Raw genomic sequence first — 24,573 nt, forward strand, 5'->3', positions numbered from 1 at the left:
CAATGTGTAATGCTGACCACATCTCACAGTTGGTTAACCTTTTTCTTCTTGCTCCCGTGAAAATGACAGGTTGAGGTTTCGCCCTCTATTTCACGCTCCCTTGATATTTCCTGGCTGGAGTGTTTAGTAGTAACGCGCCAATAAGAAAAAAACTAATTCATTTCTTTTGCCCGTAAACCATTTTATTTCTCATATTACACACCAAATGGCAGTACCAGGATATTTTTAAGGTAATTGTAGATAGTTAGTTTGTTTTAAGCTAGAAGTCAGCACTAATCAAATACGTGTATAAAAAAATAGGCACTTTTATGACCGTTTTCTTGAAAATTAACCGATAGTTAAGAGGTTAACAAATTACGAAATATTGACCTCTATGACATTTCGAAACCTAACAGGCGATTGTAGTAATGCTTTACTTTTTTTAAAACCCCTTGGGAACCATATGTTAAGAACTCCTGCTAGAAAAATTGAAATTTAGCAATGTTGAGATCTTAAAAAAAGTAACAAAATATGCTGCTTAATTAATTTTTATTTACAAGATTCAATATAATTTGTTTGCCTAGAAATATTTCCAATAATAGACAGTGTAGCTAAGGCATATCACAGGGAGTGAATCACTTAATGCTTAGGAATACTATATTAGGTGTCTACTATCTCTACAAAAGCTCTATAAATCAACTTCTTAATGTAAATAAGAAAATATGCAACATAAATTATTGATACTATCTCTACAAAACTAATCATTATTTGACAAATCAATTTATAGTTTTAAATACATTTGGATGTGGTTTTTCAACATCTGAATCAAATGCCTTCATAGCATATAATAAATCGATATTGAATTTTGAAATATAAAAACATTGCAGAAAAGAAAACCTTAATGCAAATAAGTATAAATTGTACAAGAAACTGGAATGACAAAATAGATTTTTAAAATTTGGATTGTTTTAAAAATATTTATATTTTTAAATTATAATCAGCATTTAGTTTACAAATTTTATATTCTAACATAAGAGAGTATAAAAAAAATGAACTTGAATAAAACATATCAATTCTATTTTTAAAGTAAATTTCTAAAATACAAAAAGTATGTTTAATAAAAAATACTTAAGTAAAATGTATACTTAAGGTAGAGCCACAATACATTTATAGATGTGTAACTTAAATGTTATTTTTAAAAAATCTAAATTGAAATTATTTACAATATATAGTGCTCGTTATATTTCATATCAATTATTTACAAAATATACAAGTTAAACTTTTAAAACTTCATTTTGAACTAATGTTTCTAAAAACATATTTCATAAAATGGGTTAAAATTTTTCTAACCACAAACATGTTCAGAGGTTCAAAAATGTTTACAATGTTTAATTTCAAACAATTAATACAAAAATGACTTACAAATTGTTACAACAGACTTCAGAGCAATAGTCAATACAAATGAAGAAAAAAGATAATTATTACACAAGCTTAAAAACATACTTGGTTAAAAATACGTATTAGTTTCTATGAATCTTTTTATCTAAGTGGGCAGTATACAGAGGAGTTCTCCCTAGGAATAAAAAAGGGCATGGCGCTTCCTCACAGAAAAGGGCACTTTGAATTTTGAAGGGGCACTCATTTAAAGCTGTAAAACTTAAACAAATTGTGAAATATTATGTTATAACTGAATTTGATCCTCAACAATTTCTAAATTACCCTTTGATACTATTTTATGCAAAAAGTAATTATTACACTTTATCAAAACAAGAGAAAAATTTTTAGTTTATAAAAAAATAATTAAAGGTATGCTGAGACAATCTCTGAGCATAAACTTTCTTCAAAGAAAAGTAAACTAAAAAAATGATTTATTGATAAACAACTTGAAAACTTTTTTCTATAATTTAAACTGAAAAATAGAACATTTAAAGGTGTATTTTTCAAGAAAAGTATTTACTTAAAAAATAATTTTATAATTTAAAATCACTAAAAAATTTTATTAATATACCCCCCTGTAAAAAAGATAAACCAATTGGGAATAATCCTAACAAAGAAACTATATGCAATAGTAATCAGAATTAAACCTATAAACACAGATAATTTTACCAGTCAGTAATTATTATTTAAACAGTGAGTTATTTATCATTATTTTTTATATGGAATGTAAAAAGACAGTATTTTTTAGGGATGGCAGTTCATTTTTACAAAGAGGGAGCTTATATAGGGTGGGCCATTAGTCTAAAAACGGTTGGGAGAACACTGCAGTATATATGAGTAGAATAAAACAATCTAAGTCAATTAAAACTAGGAATTTTTAACCCTCTGAGCGTTTGATTTTAAAAAAATTACACAATTTCATTTAATTACTTTTTTACATGGAAATCCAGTTTTTTTTTTTTTTTTTTTTTTTTTTTTTTTTTTTTTTTTTTTTTTTNTTTTTTTGTATTTTCAACCAGGGTTACTTTGTCCTCTGAGCTTATCCCACTCAGTTTCTTAAGAATCTCATTGTGTCAAAACGTCTAGCATACCATATATATGGACTCAAATTAACAAATTGGATCCGGACATCTTTCCTTGTGACTCAACCAGTTCTAAAGAAGAGAGAACAATGGAAAGCGAACAAAACATCATAATTTTAGAAAGACTCATGAAAGTGCAGCAGCAGCAGCATATTTTATAAGGAAACTTTTATGGGGGGAAAAGAAACTTTGAAGCATTATTGGACAATAAGTCTAAAAACACGTTAAAATGTTGACTTCGAAGTTTCGGATCAGGAACTGGAGACAGAAAGGGATGTCTTTCACTTTAATATATAAAAAAAAAATGATTTATCCATTATTTGCTGACTGACATTGCTATGAAAGCCCCATCTCCAAAGAAACGACACGGCAAATTTATTTTGCAAAACAGGTTTCTTAAATTTTGAAAATTCACATTTTGTGGATATATGTTACCTTTTTTTTTCATTTTTGATAGTTAAATTATGTACCAGAACTTTATAATGAGAATTTAACAATTTAAGGAATACCCTGAATTAATGTAATTGATAAAAATAATTAATAACGAAAATATTTTACCATTTATTTCTAAACCCATTTTACTCCTGACAAACGTTACAATGCCTAGAAGTAATTTTAGATGTAGTTTTTAATAAATAAAAAAAAGGTGGGCAAATTTACCTCTGTTTGGTTAACTTTACCCACCAGGTTTTTGAATTTTTACTGAAAGAAAAAAGCAATGAAAATGCAATATTTAAAAACTTTTAATTAATTCTATAAGCCAACCCTATGCTTAGAAACTATTTTAATCCCCCTTAAACCAGATACTCTACCTCTCGATCGTCTGATAAACTAAACATAAGATTTTTTTTTTTAAAAAAATAGGTAGTTCTATTTCTAGGTAGCACACAATAGGTTTTAAAAACAGTATCTCGGAAGCTTTAAAAGTTTGACAACAACTGCTAATTAGAAGTATATAGAATTTTCACTAGAAATTTAAAATTGAGCAAAGTAATCCTGATTGAATGTATTATTAAATGGAAAACTGATGTATAGACATATTTTCTGATTAACTTTCTCAGCTACATACACTCAGAAAGTTAAATAAATGTTAACACAAAATGATCCAAAAAAATAATCATAAATGAAGTGTGAAATAAGTTTTTATACAAATGAAAAAATAAATTTGTACTTTACTATTATGCACACGTATTATAGCATCAAGTTAGTAAAGAAAAAAAATGGAATGACTAGAGAAAAATATGAATTTTTAAAAAAAAAACTATCCCCCTTACCTATTTTGGATAACAAAATATCTTTAGGAAAAAAATTGAATTAAGAGAATGCGAAAGATGTATTTACAAAATAAATAAAAATATTCATACAGTCAGAGACTTGTAAATTATAGAAAATCAAACTGCTTTTTTCAAGTAAAATATATGAAATCCCATAACAATATGGAAAAATTTATGAAAATTAAAATAGTTATGTATGAAAAAAAATTCACGATTATTCTTTTTTTAAAAAAATATAAAACAGAATATTTACATTTACAGAGAAATCCTGAATCATTTTAACAAGAATTTAATACAAAACTATTGATACAAACAACATACGAGTACAAGCACCCTTTAAAAAAAATGAAGAATATTAAAAAATAAGTTGAAAGTATTAAAGCTCAAATTACTTTAAACTATTTTAATCAATTGGCAATCAGATTTCCACAATAAGAAAGATTTACCTTAGATCCACAAATAATTGGAAGAAAGAAATTTCAACTAATGCAAATTTTGTTTTTAATAAAAAAATTTGGTAGAACTAAGAAAGCGAAGAAAAAAAATTTAATCTAATATCTTTTAATCTTTTTTCAATCTTAATTAATCTTTTTTTAATCTAATATCCAAAAAATATTTTCTTGTATTGTCACTAATAACGTTTAATTTTACAATTGTTAGTGTAAACACAAACCTAAACATTCAAAATCTAAATGCCATAATAAAGAAAATTCACTTTTGTACTTAAAATTAAGTACTTAGAAAAGGAAATAGAACGAATAATGGCAGAAAGTAATGATAAAAAATAATAATATTAACGTGTAAATAAATATGGCTAGAATAAAGGCAAAGTTGAATTAATCATAGAATTGGTGTGAGATAAAAAGAATCCGGAATTTGCAAACTTTATGAATAAATAAAAAAAATCTGATTTAACTACTTTAAGTTCTTTCTGCACTAAATAAAAATTTTGTGTATTTTTCACAAAATGTTACCATAACTTTTTCTTTTTAGTGCTAACTAGAAAATTATTGAAATTTTTCTCATAAATTTGGAAAAATCTATCTATTGTATTGATTTCAGTACATAGAAGAAGTTTTCCATGTACGTAAGGAACCGATTATCCGGAACGGTCGGGACCATCGCTATTCCGGATAACTGATTTTTCCGGTTTTCTGAATCGCTACAACTTTAAAAATAAAAATTTGGAAATAATCTTAAAAATAAGAAAAAACGATGAAGTAATACACTAATGATTATTTCGAAAATGATGGTAAGGTAAACATCTTTAAAAAAAGAAAGAAAAATCGTAAAATCTTATGAGGAAGGGAAAAAAAATTTAAAAATGGCAAGAAAATTAATCGAATTTCGTTCCGGTTTTTTGGTTTTCCGGTTGTCTGATTTCCGGATAACGGGTTCTGTACTGTAGTACTGAATGCTAAAATAAAATATTTTAACGTCACAAATCATTTTATAAAACAAGTTAGTGCATTTTGGTGGTACAAAGAACATATTTTCTGAGAACAATAGCAATGAAAAAAAACTTTAACAAAGGATAATTTGTTTTTAATTCCTCTAAATATTGGTTGATTTACTGCATTAAATTTAAATTAGTGCTTAGGTACTTGCATTAGCATTTATTCATATTTTTTGGGAATATGAGAGTGACAATTTAATAACTTCTCCATACAATAAGTAAATTAATCTTATTTCAAAAAGATAATGTTTTAAAGAAATTTTTTTTTATAGAATTAAATAGCAAATATAAGTTATATTAATCTAAATAGTAAAGTTAAAATAAAAGTTAATTTAATAATAGTAATAGTAAATATAATAGTAAAATAAAAGTTAATTTAATCTAAATAGTAATTGAACATAAAATAAATTCATTAATTTAGCTTTATTTTTATTTGGCTACATACCTTTGAAATACATAAAATATCAAACAAAATCTACTGAATAAAAAAAAGTTTTGAAAACAAAGAAAGAGGACTTTAAAAATGTGTTTAAGTATTTTAAACATCATTAAAAATAAGCAACACAGATAAGAACTAACATCAATGCTGAAATGTGACTATATATGCATGCATTTTGATATGTTTAACTGTTATTGCTTACACTTTGTGGCTCTAATCTTTGCTGTGTTAAACTCATAAGAATGCAAAACTGAATAAAAATTATACTTTTGCAACAAAATATTGTATAAGATTGTCAAACGATTTATCACACACAAACAGGTTCCAATTTAACATGTAAGAATGTCAAAATATTTTCAGCAAACAAATTGTTTAAAAAATAATAAAATTTAGATTTTACTGAATTTTGAAGAAAAAAATTAAAGTTTAAAAACTTTCGAGTAAAGTAGGGAAATGAAAGTAAGTTATGTTGATAATATAACATTCATATGAGAATTAATAATAATAATACAAATAAAACACACACATTAAACTTCTTGAATAAGCAAACCTAAATATTAATTCAAATCATATATTTTCACACAAAATATGATTATTATCTTCAATAAGAAAAACATTAAAATATAAGAATATTATTTTATTTAAACCTGGAAAATTTGAGTTCAATACAATATCACCTACCTCTATCAGTAAGTTTCCATTCGACACGTCAAGTGCCGTGTCAGTTAGTAGCAAGCCTCACACTAATTTACTCCAATATGAGCACTTTTAAGGATGGCCTGATTGGGATTTCCTTAAAAATATGCACGACACTTGACATGCTAATGATAAGAAGCTATTAAGTAAAAAATCATTGTTTTCGTGATAATTGCATTTCATCAAATGAATTATAGATATAAACTTAGCAGAATTAATACAAAAAAATACTTTTTCAGAAAATAATACATCATGTAGCAAGTAAATAGCACAAAAAGTAAAAGAGAATAAACAGAAAAGTGTATATAAATAAATAGTTGAAAATAGAAAAGTTACGGAGTATATTATTTAAATTATACATAAAAAAATCTATGAATATAAAGAATGATAAATACTTCACAATGCAAAAATAAAACATTTTAATTAAATTACATAAAAAAAAATTGTAAAAGGAGAATGTTTGCAAAGTAACAAGTGCTTCATAACTTTCGAGACTAGGCAATCAAAAATTTAAAAAAAAAAAATTAAAAAAAAACATTAAAAGAAAAAATATAACCAATCCTTAGATGAAAGACAATTTTTTTGGAATGACTAAAATTAAGAATGCAAAACAAATGAATAAACAAATACTTTAAGAGTTTAATAATGAAACGAAAAGAAACACAAAATAAAACTCACTAATGAGTAAATTAACAATTACTGATGCATGGACAGATTTCAAGTACAACTCATTTATAAGAAAGCAAAATTAACCTAAATCAATAAAATGGAATAAAAATAATAAATAGCTATTTAAACTTCCTTTCATAATAACTAATTCAAATGAAAAGACGGGAAAGAATTGAAGCATTCACTGATAATAAAAAATATGAACGTAAAAATATATAATTTACACATTGTTTATTTTTGTGACAAAAAGTTTTTCATGTTAGCAACCAGTAGATACTTTAGCTAAACAATTATAAAACATTTTAGTTTTACAAACATACATAGTAAAATTAAATTTAAAAAAAGTTTGTTATGCTTTAAGTATTTATGATAGAAGAATGAATCTTTATAAATACGATTAAAAACAGTTAAAAAATGAAAGTACCGCTAAAAATAAGCATCATTTTAAAATGTATAGTGAGGAATTGCTTTAAAACTAAATAATAAATTAAGTAAATATTTAAAGCTTTAACCCCTCCAGAACTGTGATTACATGATTCTCCCTTCACACCCCCATGGAGTCATAAATAAATGAAACCTTTCTGACTATAGAGGTCCAAGATCACAAGGATGTGAGCTAAATACGATACTCTCATATTACATCTTGTATTAGCATCTATACAGATTTTTAGAGCGTGTGGAGTATGTGGGCCTGGGACATGATGTCATAAATAAAAGAAACCTTTCTGACTATAGTACCCCAAAGATCACAAGGATGTGAACTAAATACGGTACTCTCATGTTACATCTTTTATTAAGTATCTAAACATATTTTTAAAGCGAGTGGAGTAGGTGGGTCTGGGGCATGATGTCATAAATAAAAGAAACCTTTCTGACCATAGTACCCCAAAGATCACAAGGATGTGAGCTAAATATGGTACTCTCTAGTACCTATGCATATAATTGAAGTTTGTATACCCTGGGAGTATGTGGTCCTGAGAAAGCATTCTTTCTCAAACTATTGGTCCTGAAGGAGTAAATAAAACTCGCAAATGGTGTTATATTTACTTGCTTTTTACAAATGTTTGAATTAGATTTGAACAGGACATGATTATCGTAGGAGAAAGCAAACTAAAATTTTAGAATACCAAAACATTAATATTTCCCTTCAAAGCATGTGCAAGTGCAAAAAAGGGCTTCCCACATGCATTTTGGTCATGCCCTACACTTTTAGGTTGGTCATGTATTCAAATGAATAGAATAACTACAAAGCTATTCAAATGTGACCTATGTCAAAAAGCAAAGTTATTTTTTAAAAGCAAACACTACTATCTAATGTAAAAATTTCAACGATAAATAGGAAATATATTAAGGGAAAGTTTTAATATACAAGTGTGACAATTATGTTTCACATTAGGAAAATATAGAAGTTTATTAGACAAGTGGACAAAGTATCAAAGTTGGAAAATATGTTTTTCATTTGTAAATAATGAATGTTTTCATTCATAAATAAAGAATGTTTCAGCCATAGATGATTTTCGAGTGAACATAAATATAAAAAGAAATATTCATCGAATGGATATTACAAAATTTGATGAAAATTTACAAAAAATGAGGGAGGTAAATAGGAGAATACTTTGAATATTTTTTAAAACAATGTGTATACTAAGTCAAAACTTCATATATTGAAGTTTTATACGACTACAATACATAAGGAAAACATTAAACAATAAAAAAACTAGAGAATTATTGCACATTTTAAAAATAAATTAACACAAATAATACTTATAAACACTTATTTAAAAAAAAAAAATGGGCAGAAATACTTATTTAGCTACGTTATTTTCACTTTTCTAAAATAAGACATGCAAAATAAAAATCTTGCACTTTTTTGCTATGTAAAAATTCCTCTTATATATTGCTAATTTCTTTTTTAACAATTATAGCCTCGTAATTTCTATACAAATATAACTCCAATATATTTCTAACAAATTATACAACATCCGATCACAATTCGATGATTCGAGTAGCACAGTTCTTTCTTTTCAGCTTTACTTTCTCGTAATCTTCAGAATTAGGCGAAATAGGGTTGCTGCGTGGGTGTCCTGGGCGTAAGTTCATTCCGAAATTCTGCACCCCTTTCGCTATTCTAGACAGTGGTGACAGCACCAAATCTTTTTTTATTGCAATAGGAGACAGAGTGTTGGACAGATTGAGGGAGGACAGGGAGAAGTCTTGAATAGCACTTTCACTGTGTGATGTCTTCATTTTAGCATTCAGTCCTTCGGTATCTAACATTACTTCTTCCTGTACCAAAAGGTGGGACACTTCGTGAGAAGTGGCGACAGTGCAAGGCCGATACTCCAGATCCTCCGAAGACTTGGACAACTTACGAGACACCGCTACTTTACCAGATCCGCAATAAATTTCATCTGGTTTGGTGTAAGCAGCAAGGTTACTTTCAGTACTTATATGTATTTGGGGCATAGATGCTAAAGAAAGGTTCTGTTTGGAGCTTACCAGCTTCTGCGCTGACATTCTTTTACTTTGACGTTGGGACGCCCTTTTCATGGCATCCAATACAAAATCATCCACTTCAGTGTTATATCTTCTTTGACTAAACTGGCTGTTGTCTTCGAGAAAGACAAAATTGTCACTCTGTGGTCCATTTAGGCCAGAGCTATAAGTGGCTAAAATCCCGCAACTTTCGAGCATTGTGTCGTGTTTACTGTCATTAGCACCGTTATCTAGGCATTCAGTGGACAACATCAGTTCCTGTTCGTCGACATCACTGAATTCTGAATAATCGGAGCTCAGAGTACGATCACTTATGTGCCCATGAAATCCAGCTGGTGTATAGATTTTGTGATGAAGTGCAGAATCTTCTTCTGATTCAGATGAACTATCCATGCTATAGCGTTGACTCTATTTAAAAAAAAAATAAAGTTTAAAAAAAGGTACAGCCAACATTAACTGAAGCATAATTTTAAAAAATGCTCAATTCACTTTTTAATTGTAACTGATATTGTAAAAGATATCGCCAGAATGACACTAACTGGTTTAATAACAGTTTTTTTTCCTTCAAGTTTATAACCCAGTAACAATAACTCCTATGGAATAGAATAAATAACCTATTTCTAACAATGTTTTTGTAATAAAAATAGTGATATTAAAATCTGCACTTTACATGATCTTCCAAAGGTAATGGAGCTATGAGTTGAGGTGGAGCAGCAATTTCATGGTATTTCAATACAAAAATTATGTGTATCATTATGATTTATTACCCTAAATAATTTTATAATTTTAAGAATTCCACAATACTGTAACAACTCCTGCATAATGAGATTTGGCCACAACCGCTAACAATACTACTGACTCCATCAGCATAAAATGAACAACTTATTAATAAAAATGTGGCTACCTCCCTCCTCAAATTTTGAGGGTCAAGAATCCAAACTCATAAAAAGGGTACGTTTTTTCATTTTTCAGGGAAGGTAAATTTTGCTTTTGGTTTCATAACTTAAAATATCCACTGAGCGAATTTGTTAGCATATATTTAAAGTAAAGTTCTCAAGATTAAGATCTATTAATGTAAAAATATGATCATTAGATGTAAAGTTATTAAAAGTGTTAGTTTTCTTTTGTGCAATGTACAATTTGCACTTCTCTGAACTATGTAGTAGAAGTTTACTTTTGTACTCAAAGCATTACCCATAGATAATTTATTACTTAAGCAATAAAAAAAGAAAAATCTATACTAAATATATAACTGATATACAATGTAACCTGAAAAATCAAGAATCAGGTTTGTAAAATCCAGATTAGAAAACTTTTTGGATTTTAGATAGTTTAATTAACCTGAATCTCAATAAGATGCCAAAGTTACGATGTTATCATGCAGGTAAGTTGGATCACCTTTCCAATTCTAGAGCTGCAAGTCTACGAAAAAAATACTGAAGTTTTCTCGTTTCCCATAATGATTGGGAAGAGCAATGTAGATGAAAGAATTTTTCTTTGCCCACCTTCCCTTTTGTGATAACTGGAGATTAGAATTTCTACATCTAACTACAACTTTCCAGTTTTAAATTAATTCAGTTAATTTCTTCTCGTTGTGAAACAAAAAAAAAGAATCAAATTTATAGAAGTTACTGAATTTCAGATGTTTGGGTTTTAAAATAGCATTGAGATTATAATACTGTACGAAGTCCCATATCCCTCTTTTTTAACAATCAAAATACACTAAACTCTTTTCTCTTTTCAGATTTCTTTTTCTTTTTTTTTACACTTGCGATTTTTTTTTTAAAAAAGTGCAGGTGATGAGAATCCTCCGCTTTTCCCTAATTTCTACTTTTTTATGATTTTTACCAGATTTCCGATTTTTATTTGATTTTAATCCAAATTCTGCTACAATATGAAAAATAATTGGATATCATGTTACAAAATATGGCATTTCACTACAGCTCGAAAAAATCGCTTATTTTTTCTCACATATCGCATAAAAGGATCATCACCACCAAGAATCAGATTTGAGAAGAAATCATCAAGACTGAAGCGGGTCATTAAGTGATTATTCAAAAGAGCTATATGAATTCGGGGATTGTAATACGCAATATTATATTAAAAATGTGAAACCGAAATTTCAAAAACTACAGGTAAATCCCAAACTGTTGAAAATGCAACCGATAAAACACCATAGGCAACAAAAAGTAAATCTACAAACACGCGAGTTAAAATTTCCCCCTGCATTAGCGGTATGTTAGAATGGCATATTAAAATATCGAAATTTTAAAAACCATGCACAAATTTGTAACAAAAGCTGCAAAATTAGCGCAACTACACAAACCACATGGATTTATTAGTTGATTGAAATTGGCAGTAATTATTGTATATTTGTTATTTTTTTTATTGAAGAAGGATGTTTTGATGTTTGTTTACTTTAACAACCTATTATCCGGAAAAATCTACAGCAGAGCGCCAATTATCCGAACTGCTCGGGACCGAACGTGGTTCTGATAATGAAAAGTTCGGATAATTGGAAAGTTGTTTAAAATCTAGTTTAAATTATTAATATTTATGCACTAACTTCCCTTCGCACCTTTTCCAGACTTAGGATTGGTAGTACTAACTAAAATAGCTCTGGCGTGTTTAAATTTTTTTTTTTCAATTTTTAAATATTTTTTTTTAAACTTTTTTTTTCATTTTGAACTTTTTTTAAAATCATATTTCAGTTTTTTATAATTATTTTGTCAATTACTGATTTTACCGCATTTTTCTTTATTTTCTTTCACATTCCAACCATTGTAGACTGTCAAAATGAAGCTCCCATTCTTGGAAGATAATTTTCAGTTGAAGAGGGCTAAAGGGGTATGTAGGTTTAACTGTATAACAATACATGTATGTATGGTTACTATAAGAAAGCTGCAAAAAAAGGTTGTAAATTAAATATGGTATTCAGATGTAGTGGACATTATTTTTCCTTCTAAGCTTAGAAAAATTTTCTATAAGTTAAATAGTATTCAAAACTTAAAAACAAAAAAATGAATTCTGACATATTTCGGATAATTGGACGTTCGGATAATAAGGGTTTGGCTAATCGGCGCTCTACTGTATTTTCCAAACTTGCCGATGATTCCGGATATGGGATTTTCCACTGTATAATAATAAACAAAAAGGTACTTACTATAGAAGCACTAGTCTCATCAACAGAAGCTAAATTAGGAGCTGCACATGATGCAAAACCATTTGTAGATTTTTTCCCTAAAGCTTTTACAGTTTTAATAGGATTTAGCTTTGCAAAGTGTGAGGTAACATTACTTAAAGCTCTGGATCCAACATTTTTCAATGAATTTAATTGACCTTCTGATATATTACGAGGCATTGAGGAAAATGATGGGAGTTCTAAGTGAAAACCATGGTTGGCATTATGTCCATGATGATTGCGATTGCTCCTGAAAACTCCAGCACGAACTCCGGCCTGTGATAGTGGCATTTTGCTTTTGCGACGCTCCAATTTCCCCTCAAATATGGGAACATTTACTTCTTTCACGCACAAAGCAACTTTAAATGTTTCACAAATAGCTTTTAAAGATTCTGTAATAAAAATAATAAAATATTAACAGTTAAGAAAATATGATAAATACTTCGGTGAAAAAATTACTAATTATAACAAACTAAAAAAATTAGAAGCTTCTTCTAAAATCCTATAATATATTAAAATTATTATATTATTAAGTATATATTGTACTTAATAATACTTTATTATTAAATACAATCAAGAATGCACTATTTCCACTTTCATTTTAGCCGTTAACTTCCAGTCATGGGAAAATTTAATTCTCCTCCTTCAAAATAAAGTTTATTTAATTATAATCAAGTCCAAACAAGTAGATATTTTAACACAATTTTAAAAATAGCTTAACTAAATTTTGTTACTATAAAATATAAAGAAGTAATAAAAATGCAATAAAGAAAAATAAGCTAAATTACTTCATTAATGCGAAAAAAAATCCAATTAAAAATAAAGTTATAGAAGTAAATAACATTTCAGAAATTAAATTTTTCTAAGCAGTAGCAAAAAGTAACATGAATGAAGAAACGAATAAAATACAACAAACAAAAGAAACTAACACACTTGATATACTGCAAATCTCACTGGTTTAAAGAGTAACAACTGAGTATATAAAAAGAGAGAAAAAAATTTTTAAAGAATAATAAATAAATTTTTTTAAATAATGAGAAATGTATATAACTTTATATTAATATGTAAAAAAATAAAAGTTCCTTCCTTCTTCAGTGGTGCAACAGCTCAGGATGGGCTCTAGATTTCTTCAGAATTTGATGTCAGGTGACTCAATCTATGTCTTTATTTTTTCATTCAGTTATTTTAATATGTTTTTAGATCACCACTGAGATAGTCTAATCATTTATGTTTGAACTGCTCTCTTTTTTCGAGTGCCAGTAGGTTTGACAGTAAAAAATTTTGGTGGTTTTAGTGTTATGAGCACTAATCAGATAAAACTTAATGTCTAGATTTGTGTAAGAGCATTAAAATTCTATGTTTGTTTTTATTTTTCAAATACTATTTAATTGAACACCCCCCAAAAATTCTTCTTAAAATTTTTCTCTCAAAAATTTATGTTGATAAAAAAAGATCTTCATAATAACTCACATTTAAAAATAAATATACATGATAAAAATTTATATTCAAAAAATTTCTGACCATTATCATTGACATTTCAATTTTTCAGTTAAGAGGCATTGTTCCTACAGACCAAATTCAATTGTCAAAGAGGATATTAATTAGAGGAGGGATTTTGGAATATTGCTTTTAATTATTTTTTTATTTAATTTTCCGAAATGAACTTATCTAGATAATTACTCAGCAGTATCTTTTGAAAAATGTAAAATATAGCTGGTGTTATTCTAGTGCTTTAAAAAGAATTTTCTGATAAAATCTACCTATAAAATTCTACAATCAGCATTTTTGAAATGGTAGTCAAGAGTTACACATTTGTCTGCTTATAGATTTCTGGTAAATACCTTAATTTTTGCATAATTTACAATAAGAAGATTTTTTAGCATCACCCAAATTAGTTTTTATTAGTTTAAACAATTATCAATTTAACAAAACTAAAAACAAACAAATGAGAAACATTAAATATCATACTCAAAATTAGTAACCACATTATTTTATAGCTTTATATCCCCCCCCCCAAAAAAAATAATAATTCATTGAAGTTCAAAAAACTACTAAGCATTATTTCTCCTAGTCTTCATTCTCCCTTTTTTGAGAGAGAGGTGAAAATAAAGCCTATATAAAAGCTTGTAATCACGAACATTTTTAAAATTTAACAAGGAAATTTTCCATAATTTCTTAAAAATTTTTTTTTGAAGCAGCTAGAAAGATGTATTGGACTGTTTATGAAAATAATTTAAAAAGTTTTTAAGTTCAATTCATTTAATAATTGTAAATGTAAATAAACATGAAAGAGAAAGTTATTCATACTGTCTCAGAACATTTTGCTATGAAAACCATTGAATAAATCCCATACTTACATTCGATAACTCATGCACCTGTGTGCATGTTTTCAATTCAATATATTCAAAATATTTGCTATTACAATATATGTTTTTCAATTTTTCATCAATTTGTGATTTTTACTATGTTTCAAATATTTGCAAAACACAGAATCCGACAATGTTGGGGAAGAAATAATTAAACCACTGCCTTTAAATCCGAAGTTTTCCTTCAAATCGCAAGCTTTTCTGATTTAAATAGGTGTAAGTGATTGCGCATTTTATGCCATGTGTGCTACTAGGTAAAATTGTTGCTGATATTCGATAACAAAAACACTCTAAAATTATTCCAACTATTGTAACATAAAAAGTTTTTAAAAAATAAACCGCTTTTAAACATTTCTAGTTCATTTTTACACATTATTGTTTTTATTCTTCATAACTGTGGAAGACTAGGATACAACGTGCATCATTATTTAGGAGCAGATTGTCTCAATCCTTACATTCTTGTTATAAAAGATATCAACTGAGTTAGTTTTGTTCACCTGATATACATTTATAAGCGAAACTAAATTCTGTATCCCTTTCAGTGATATATAAAAGAAGGAGCAAATGCTTCAAGCATCCAGCAAAAGAAAGAAGCATCCAATCAACAACTAGCAATACTAAAACTTTTACATTATTAATTATTTTCATTACTGAAATCATCCTTTTTTCATTTGGAACAACAACAAAAAAATATTTTGTAAAGAATAATATATATTTTCAAACAAATTTAATAATATAGTTTTAGGTCATTAAAACTTTAACCTTCTTTGTATTTAAGAAAACAATTTAGAATATTTTGTTCAACATATTTCTTATCATACAATTTTCTTTGATATTTGAATAAAAATTTAATTTATAATATGGATTTTAGTTTTTCAGATATATATTTTCTACCGTCTTCTTTTGGCCCCTTTAAAGATTACACTCCTCGTTTTTCAGTAATTATACTCCTCTTTCCTTCAGCTATTACACACCTTTTTACTTTAATGATTATACAGTAGGGAACCGATTATCCGGAACAATCGGGACCATCGCTATTCCAGATAACTGATTTTTCTGGTTTTCAGAATCGATACAAAAAGCCGTTTTTTTTTTTATTGTTAAACCCAACTAAACAAAACAAAATTAGTTGGAAATAATCTTAAAAAGAAGAAAAAACGATGAAGTAATGCACTAATGATTATTTCCAAAATGATGGTAAGGTAAACATTTTTCAAAAAAGAAAGAAAAATCCTAAAATCTTATGAGGAAAGAAAAAAAACATTTCAAAAATGGCGGGAAAATTTATCAACTTTCGTTCCGGTTTTTTGGTTTTCTGATTTCCGGATAACGGGTTCTGTACTGTACTATAAGTTTGCCTCTGCATGCCCCTCATTTTTTCTTTCCCAAAACATTGCTAAAGCTGACAAAATAAATAATTACTAGGTTTACTTTCTTACCTGCAGCTTCTTCTTCACTACTAATTGGAACAGCCATATTATTAAAAAATCTTGTATTGGTGGAGCGAAACATGTGGAAATAACCAGACTGTCCATAAACACAGTAGTGCAAACGTAGGCAATAATGTTTCGATTTAAAAACTCCTGGTTCAGGTCCTTCAAAAAGAATAAATATAGAATTTAAAAATCAAATAAATATTAGACCAAATATATCACGAAGAATAACAAGTTCAAAAATGACTATTTTACTAAAGATAATTACTGCAAATCTAGAAGTATAGAAAACTACACAAAATAATTAAAGCATATATAAATTTTTTTTTCTAAGAAAAAATTTAAATTAATATAGAATGCATGAATTAAATATGTGTTATGAGCAATCATAGTTATTGATATTTATTCCCTGAAACAACAATGTAACAAATTAAAATAGCCTCTCAAAATAAATTTGAAACACTATGCATGATTACTTCTGAGACAGTATGTAACAGTATGACTGATTACATTAATCAGATTGCATACAAATAAAAAGCAAAAATGAATAAGATAATCATTTTTCATTTCACTAAATAAATTTTGAAAACGATTTCTAATTATGCTATTAAATGATTGGTTGATTTGTTTTTAAAATATTAAAATGTAAAAATGTTTTCAAAAAGTTTCATAAAGTGGTTCATTAGCATTCTGAAAAATTGATACTTAAGTTTTTTTAATACTTTATAACCGTCGTTGAATAGCAGACCCTATTTCTGGGATAACGACTACTAATGTTCAACTCTGTAGCCTAGTAATTTTGAATCCTATTAAGAAGACAAGGGAACTCCTGGATCAAATATTCGGTGAAATTCGGCTTCGTGGAGGACTTTTTAATGGAACTACGCATTTGCGTTACATGGAGAGAAAAACCAAACCATGAAAATCTCGCACCGTTAGCTTGACCACAAAGGGACTCTAACCCGTGATCTGTTTACCACTGAGGAAGCACTGTGGTTGGTGCAAGCCGGATGCGGATTTGTATCGACCAGTCATCGCTAGGATTCGAACCCGGTTCACCTCATCGGACCCCCTATCCCCTGAGCCATCGCGGCTTAATACTGAAATTTATAATATTACAAGTATTACAGATTATGATATTAAAAAATGAAAATTTCAGTCAGTGCATAAAATAATTATTTAGACAAAAAGAGCAGAATTTTTCGCTGATATTTAGAAAGCAACTTTTAATAATTATAAAAAAGATTATCAAATAACCATATAAAATTAAAAAAATCAAAGTATAAAATAACACAGTATGAAACCTTTTTGAAACTGAAATATTAAAAAATATTACTACAGGAAACAGACTATGAGACACTTTTAGTAAACAATTATAACAAAAACTTGCTTTTGACTTAGAAACCGCATAATGGCTAAATATTTCTAAGTTATAAATTTACCTAATTCAATTCTCTCTAAATCTTCTAATTGTACATGCTGATACTTAATAATTCTATCAGTCTGATCATCATATCTGGAAAAAGCACATAATAAAAATATTTAGCAATTCATTTGAGAATTTAGTACTCATAAGAAATCAAACAAACTGTTTTTACTTACTCGGCAACAAAGTAAGAATCTTTGGTAAGAATCAATATTGCATCCATGTCTTGCTTATCAGGATCCCCAGTCCTAAAATTATTGGATTTGAATTTGATGCATCAAAAAACATATTTGTATAGTTAGTATAACTTGCAAAAAAAGTAAATATCTATTGTAAAGATACAATTTTCATTATATTTTATGTTTGCTAATGTATTAGATTAAAAAATTGTGCAAAATCTTAATTACTCAGTTTAAATAATAAATATTGAAATTTTATCTTTAAGTTATCATAAGTACGTAATGTTACATGTAACAATTACACGATAAGTAAAAATAAAATAAAAACAATACGTATTAAAAGTAGTAATGAATCAAAAAAGCAAATGTTTATTTAAATTTTTAAAAATGTGTTTAAAATGTAAGAAACTATAAGGTGTTGCTAAAATCAAGCTGGGGAGATAAGATTTGAATTCAATCTTCAAAAAAATTAAAAATTAGTAACACAATATAAAACTTAAGAATGAAGCTTTTTTTTAAAATATAAAATCTGTCATGCATACCTTTTGTCCAATTATATCAAAATAATTACTTATAACTTGAAATTAAATTAAATAAAAGTTTAAGAAATGCACACAACTATTTTAATTTCCAAGCTGATTATTTCAAATTAAATATAACACTTGAATCTTTAGTTTAACACTCACAAATACAAGTAGTAAAGATTAAAAGATAAATGTATGCCCTTAAAGTTTCAAGCCAGAAATTTAAACAAAACTATTTACAAACAAGAATAAATAGTATGAATTTAAAGGAATAAAAAACATACACAGGATCTGCATCAATTAATGCCCATCCACCTAAGACAACTTCAGTTTCTGGTATTAAAATTTTTTTACAATCTTCTATGAGTTGTTTAACTCTTTCATGATGTTCTTGTTCATTAATTTCAATTTCTGTATCAGCTTCTTCTCTTTCAGGAGTAACAGCGTTTATATCTTCTGTGACTGGGTTACCCATCATTAAATCAATCGTAGCTTGACGAAAGGCGTCCTTAAATCGGTTGACATAGTACCTAAAAAAAGATGAAAATTGAATAGTCAAACATAAAATTATCCTCAAAATAAGGTACCAGATAAAAAATAAGTTTTTGATACAAAAATGATGATTAAATTTAAATAAGTCATAAGCCAACAGCATCTATTGTAGCTGAATGAATTGATCAACATCTTGGCATAGCAGTTTTTAATGCTGTAAACATGACAAGAAGCATTTAATGAGCTTCAAGCCTCTTGCTTGCCCTTTGATTAAAAGTACATTATAAAAGCAATCATTGAAACTGACAATAATTAATCACAATGAATGCATTTCCATATCTATTTTAAAAATTAAGATACTTATCATGAAAGATTACTACATAATAACCATTATAAAATAGCTCTCATCAATGTATGTAAAATACAAAGAAGGTAGTAAGCCATGTTAAGCATAAAATACTCTTCTTTTCTATACAAAGTGAGAAAAACTACCATGTTCCAAATATAATTGTCATTCCCTTAATTGAAACATGAAGATATGCAGAAGTACCCTTATTTTTTAGGTGTGTAATCTCTTCCTACATAACTATTATGATTCATCATTACAAATAGTTTCAAATAGAAAAACTAGTCATTATCGTAAAAAGTAATAAAACAAATCCAGCTATTTTATTCAAATAAAAAATTGAATTATAGTTTTAACACTTATTCAATTATACTTATTTGATAAGTTAAAAGAGATATATTACAAGACTGTTCCAACTCTTTTACAAAAAAGGGTACCGATAAGAATTACTTGCCTTTTCTGTTGATATTTTATCTTTGAATATTTTCTGCTGTTTCTAATGTCACTTGCCAATCCAGCATGCCTGTTTGGTGAAACCAAGCGAATTTTAAGGCAGAGGGTGCATTTCTTCTTTTGCAGTGGTGCCATCTATGGCCAAGAATAGAACTTCAACCACACACACATCACAGCCCATTTATAAGGAAGACCCATTTTATACATCCATTCATACATTAGATCTTAATTTTGACCTGAACAGAGAACAATCAATCTCCAATTCAGTACCCAGAGGTATAATTTGTATGGGAATATGGAGAACTTTGTGACCCAACAGATTTAACGTGCATCAGTCACCATTTACTAAATGGGGAGCCTTCGGCTGGCGAGGATTGAACTCACGACCTCTTGGACATGGGCCCAATGCCCGACCAACTATGATACACCAGCCCATGAATGTTTTCTAACAGAGGTTAATGATATAAACAAATTGTTAAATTTGAAGAAATTTGTTTTTTCAAACCACTAAAAAGCAATATCACATTGTTTTTATTTTCTTCTTTTTTTAAATAAAAGCTGATATTTAATTGAAATTACCTATTTGCAGAGTGATATCCATCTTTCATCATTCCAGCTATTCTACGTTCTCCAGTCCTAGTGTAATCACCCTTCAAAAATAAATGCAATATATATTTTTTACATCAAAGTGTATGATGACAACTTTAAAAAAAAACCAATAAGTCTTTATAGCTAATTATTACAAAGATATTTTGAAATCAAATCCAAAGTTAAATACTTTATTTAACAGTTTTACAGTCAGAACTTCTAAAGAAAATTTATAAAGTAATTTATTACAACTGAAATAAGATCATTGCAAGCAATAAGGAAGAAAAATTTAATGCCCTTGAAAGATGACAGATAATGTATTTATTTTATCATCTTACGGAAATGGAAACACTCTTTTAATTTTTTAAAAAGCTGTAATGCTAATATTAGAATAAAAATTTTTAACTGTCATTGAACAGCTGACCAATCATTTTTTGAGTTTACGACAACTTATGCTCAAATCTGTAGCCTTGTAATTTCGAACCCAATCCTGAAGACAAGACAACTGCACGATCAAGTATTGGGATAAATTTGCCTTCATGGAGGACTTTCAGATTAAACTAACCCGCATTTGCTTTACATGGAGAGAAAAAACACAAAATATTCCACAGTTAGCCTGACAGCATGGGGACTCTGACCCATGATCTGCCTTCCAATGAAGATATTTTACATCAGCACTGCAGTCAGTGCGAACAAGGTACAGAATTCGAACATGGTTCACCTCATTGTGAGGCAAATGCTTTATCCCCTAAGCCACCAAGGTTATTAGAATAAAATTTACCTTAATTAAGAAAAAAAATTTATATAATATGAACATGGAAAAAAAACATGCAATTACTTTTAATGCTACAGTTCCAGCATACTGCCGACTAATAATATCACCATTATTAGCCCATAACATTTGAAATATTCTTCGACAGCCAGCAGGTAACACACCTTCAGGGGGTAATAGACCTAGTTTGTTGAACTGCAAAAATATAAAATAAATTAAAAAATATTGTTTTAAACTAAAAATAACTAAGTGAAAAATTAGATACAGAATTAAGTGAAAAAATGTGTTTTTCACTTCACATTAAGATGTAATATGTTTATAGTTGGGTAATACTTTTTATTTCATATGTTTGTGAAAATACAGCTGAGAAAAATTAATAATAATAATAAATAAATACGAATAAATTCTAATAGGCATGCAAAAACCAGATTTATTTCAATCATCATTTGATTTACATTTATCAACAAATGAAATCTGACATATTAGGATACTGCTAAATTAAAATTTAAAAAAATGTGTAAGAAAAAATTTTTTTTCACTAAAAACAAACTAACGTAAAACAATTTTTTTTGTTATGAATTTATGATATTAACTTATTAGTGTTCAGGGTATCTTTTAAGAGACTATTCTAAATATACACAATAAAATCACAGTACATACTTTTTGAAATAAAATATTTTCAAGAAGTGATTTCTTTGGAAATTTCACAGAACATATAGTATTCAGTTGATAATACAGTCTGTTTATTTTCAAGTTTGCCTCGTCTTTAAAGATATTTCCTCAATATAAAGAGGCACAGTTCGTTAAAATTATTAGGTACTTACTTATTTAAATTCAGTCAATATTGTAATATGTTTTTAAATAATTTAGTATTAACATTGCCTCTCTCAATTTTAGAATTTTCTAACTTTTTTTTCCAATAAAACAAAAAGTTTTTGGGCTCCAGCTTTTAAAGTAATTTATCAGTTGATTTAAGATATTGAATATTATGCAAAATATGATAGAAAAATTTCAACTAGAGCATTAAAGTATTAAAATCTGATGTAGTTTTCTTTATTTAAACTTATTTTTAGTAAACAATAAATTATTAAAAATTCAAAATTTTCAGACAATTTTCATTGCAAAAGACAGAAACCTAATTTTGAATCATGAAAAGTAGTTAACATGCTACAAAATTCTGTTATCTTTCTGTCACACATTTTTTTTGACTTTCATCTACAACTTTATTAATTTTTCAACATTAATTACACACCTATGCATGCTGATTTGTCTAAAAAATGATACAGTTATTTTCTGCTTAAACATATTTTATTCAATAAGGTAAAATTTTAATGAACATTAGTAAATATTTATAAAACTTTGTTACTAGTTCATTACGCAAAAGAAGAATTTAAATACCCATTTGAAAATGCAAGCTTTTTTTATCATAATAATCATTCCTACATTCTTTCACAAATGTAAGAAACAAATAGGCACAAAACAAATGTATATAAGAAATGCTTAGGGTAATTCTAGTTACTTGAAGATACAATTCTATCACTTACCTGAATGTCCATGACAGTCTTAGCAAGGGCTGTTTGGACAATGTTGGTACGATCTAAGCAGTCAACACAATTGACGCGAAAAACTCCCCGTTGGTCACAAATAAGACCTTCGCTGTCAGTCCTGAAAAAGCATAAAGTTTAGTTTGAAATTTTAATAGTACAAGCAACTTTTTCTTTAACTGATAAGCCTTTAATTGTAAGCTATGCTCTTACACACAAAGCATCTCAAAAACATTACTATAGTGTGTCTACCACTACAAAAATACAATTCCAATTCACTAGTATATAAGACAAGACATATTAACTCAATTCTATGTTGGAGCAACTTTTCATAGATGAAGATTGACATGGTCGATGTGAAGTTCCCCAAAATTACATCAAACTTCGAAAGGAAAAAAAGAGTTAAAAATTGCTTTTAGTAACCCATAACCATATATTGTACAACGCTAGGCAGTACTCTGTCTCTTACGACTGTAATGCTAATGTGCACCTAGCAGCACTGTTATGGTTGAGAAGGTCTCAAAACAATGGATTTGTGGATTCTACAATTTATCTCATAGTAAGACACGTCTGTTCCCTAAAGTTCAGTAGCAACAGATTTGAGACCCTTTTTGTATACCAATATATCATCTTAATACTTATTAATAGAAAATAATTATTACTTGCAGAAATGTAGAAAAATATTTCAAACTCACCAACAGTATCGCATGTCACGAATAACATCCTGAATGCTTTCAATTAAAACAGAAACATTCTCAAATTTCATACCCCGGCTATAATATAATGAGAGAAGTATAATTAATGTAATGAATATTTATTTATCACAAACAATCAATAGAAAAGAATTTCATTCTACAAATTTTTTAACATAAGTTCTATGTTTTATGTGTGTACTTTTGTTGTGTGCTCTTTGTCCATTGTTCAAACTTAAGACAAAAACAATATTGATTAAAACAAAAAAAAAGGACAAAAAGAAACTGTAACCTATGTTCAACTTTTTTTTACATCACATGAAATGTACTAGATGTATAAGTTCAGTACTAATCAGAGAGACAAATAACCCCATCACCGTCTTTGCTACACTAAATTAATTAATTGTTTTATCGCTTTTTTAAAATAGAAAAAGTTATATGGTCACAGCACAAATTAGTCTTAGATATTTTAATTTAGATATAAAATTAGAATAAATTTAGATTTGAATTAAAATAGGATAGTTCAAAAATTTACCATAATGCTTTAAAGTTAATATTAATGCAAAAAAACTTTCTTATCTTTTGGAAAAAATAAAAAAAAATTATGTAAGCACAAAGAAGTTTCTTGCATATAACACATTTAAACACTTAATAATAAAGCACATTTTAAAAACTGTTTAAATATAACTAATATTCAAACTAATAAGGAAATTTGTAAAAGAACTTTAACTGATTACATTGGAATTTGTAATTCTAAATACCGATTAAATGGCATAAGTATTTATCAGGTTCGGTTTCTATAACTGCCAAATAGTTCAAATACATTTATACAAATGTATCAATATTATGAAAACAAATTGGTCTGTGTATCAATACTATGAAAACAGCATTTCATTCATGTAAACCAATAAACAACATAAGTAGTTAATGGAAAACTTTGTTTTACTGATTTCTTATGCTGAAATTTAAAATAATTTGATCATAAGATTTGATAATAAATATTATGTATTTGCATTAATATGTTAACAATATTATAATTTAAAGCATGA

General features: G+C 27.7%; 1 protein-coding gene across 2 annotated transcripts in view; it reads right to left on the minus strand.

Annotated features, from left to right (window-relative positions):
• Window positions 1-7,482: 7,482 nt before the first annotated feature.
• LOC107448175 (phosphatidylinositide phosphatase spermathreecae) overlaps window positions 7,483-24,573 on the minus strand; it is a 35,462-nt gene continuing 18,371 nt past the window's right edge. The window contains exons 9-18 of one of the 2 annotated variants that reach the window (XM_043039547.2): window positions 23,528-23,605; window positions 22,833-22,953; window positions 21,355-21,483; window positions 20,508-20,578; window positions 18,922-19,167; window positions 18,111-18,182; window positions 17,951-18,024; window positions 16,515-16,670; window positions 12,692-13,101; window positions 7,483-9,936 (exon numbers count right to left, since the gene is read on the minus strand). In XM_043039547.2, the coding sequence (XP_042895481.1) occupies window positions 9,019-9,936; window positions 12,692-13,101; window positions 16,515-16,670; window positions 17,951-18,024; window positions 18,111-18,182; window positions 18,922-19,167; window positions 20,508-20,578; window positions 21,355-21,483; window positions 22,833-22,953; window positions 23,528-23,605 (2,275 nt within the window). In that variant the 3' untranslated portion in view covers window positions 7,483-9,018. The remainder of the gene's footprint in view (window positions 9,937-12,691; window positions 13,102-16,514; window positions 16,671-17,950; window positions 18,025-18,110; window positions 18,183-18,921; window positions 19,168-20,507; window positions 20,579-21,354; window positions 21,484-22,832; window positions 22,954-23,527; window positions 23,606-24,573) is intronic. The other variant, XM_043039546.2, reaches the window with a different exon arrangement.

Source organism: Parasteatoda tepidariorum, chromosome 9, assembly GCF_043381705.1.
Source record: "Parasteatoda tepidariorum isolate YZ-2023 chromosome 9, CAS_Ptep_4.0, whole genome shotgun sequence".
Lineage (NCBI taxonomy): Eukaryota > Metazoa > Arthropoda > Arachnida > Araneae > Theridiidae > Parasteatoda > Parasteatoda tepidariorum.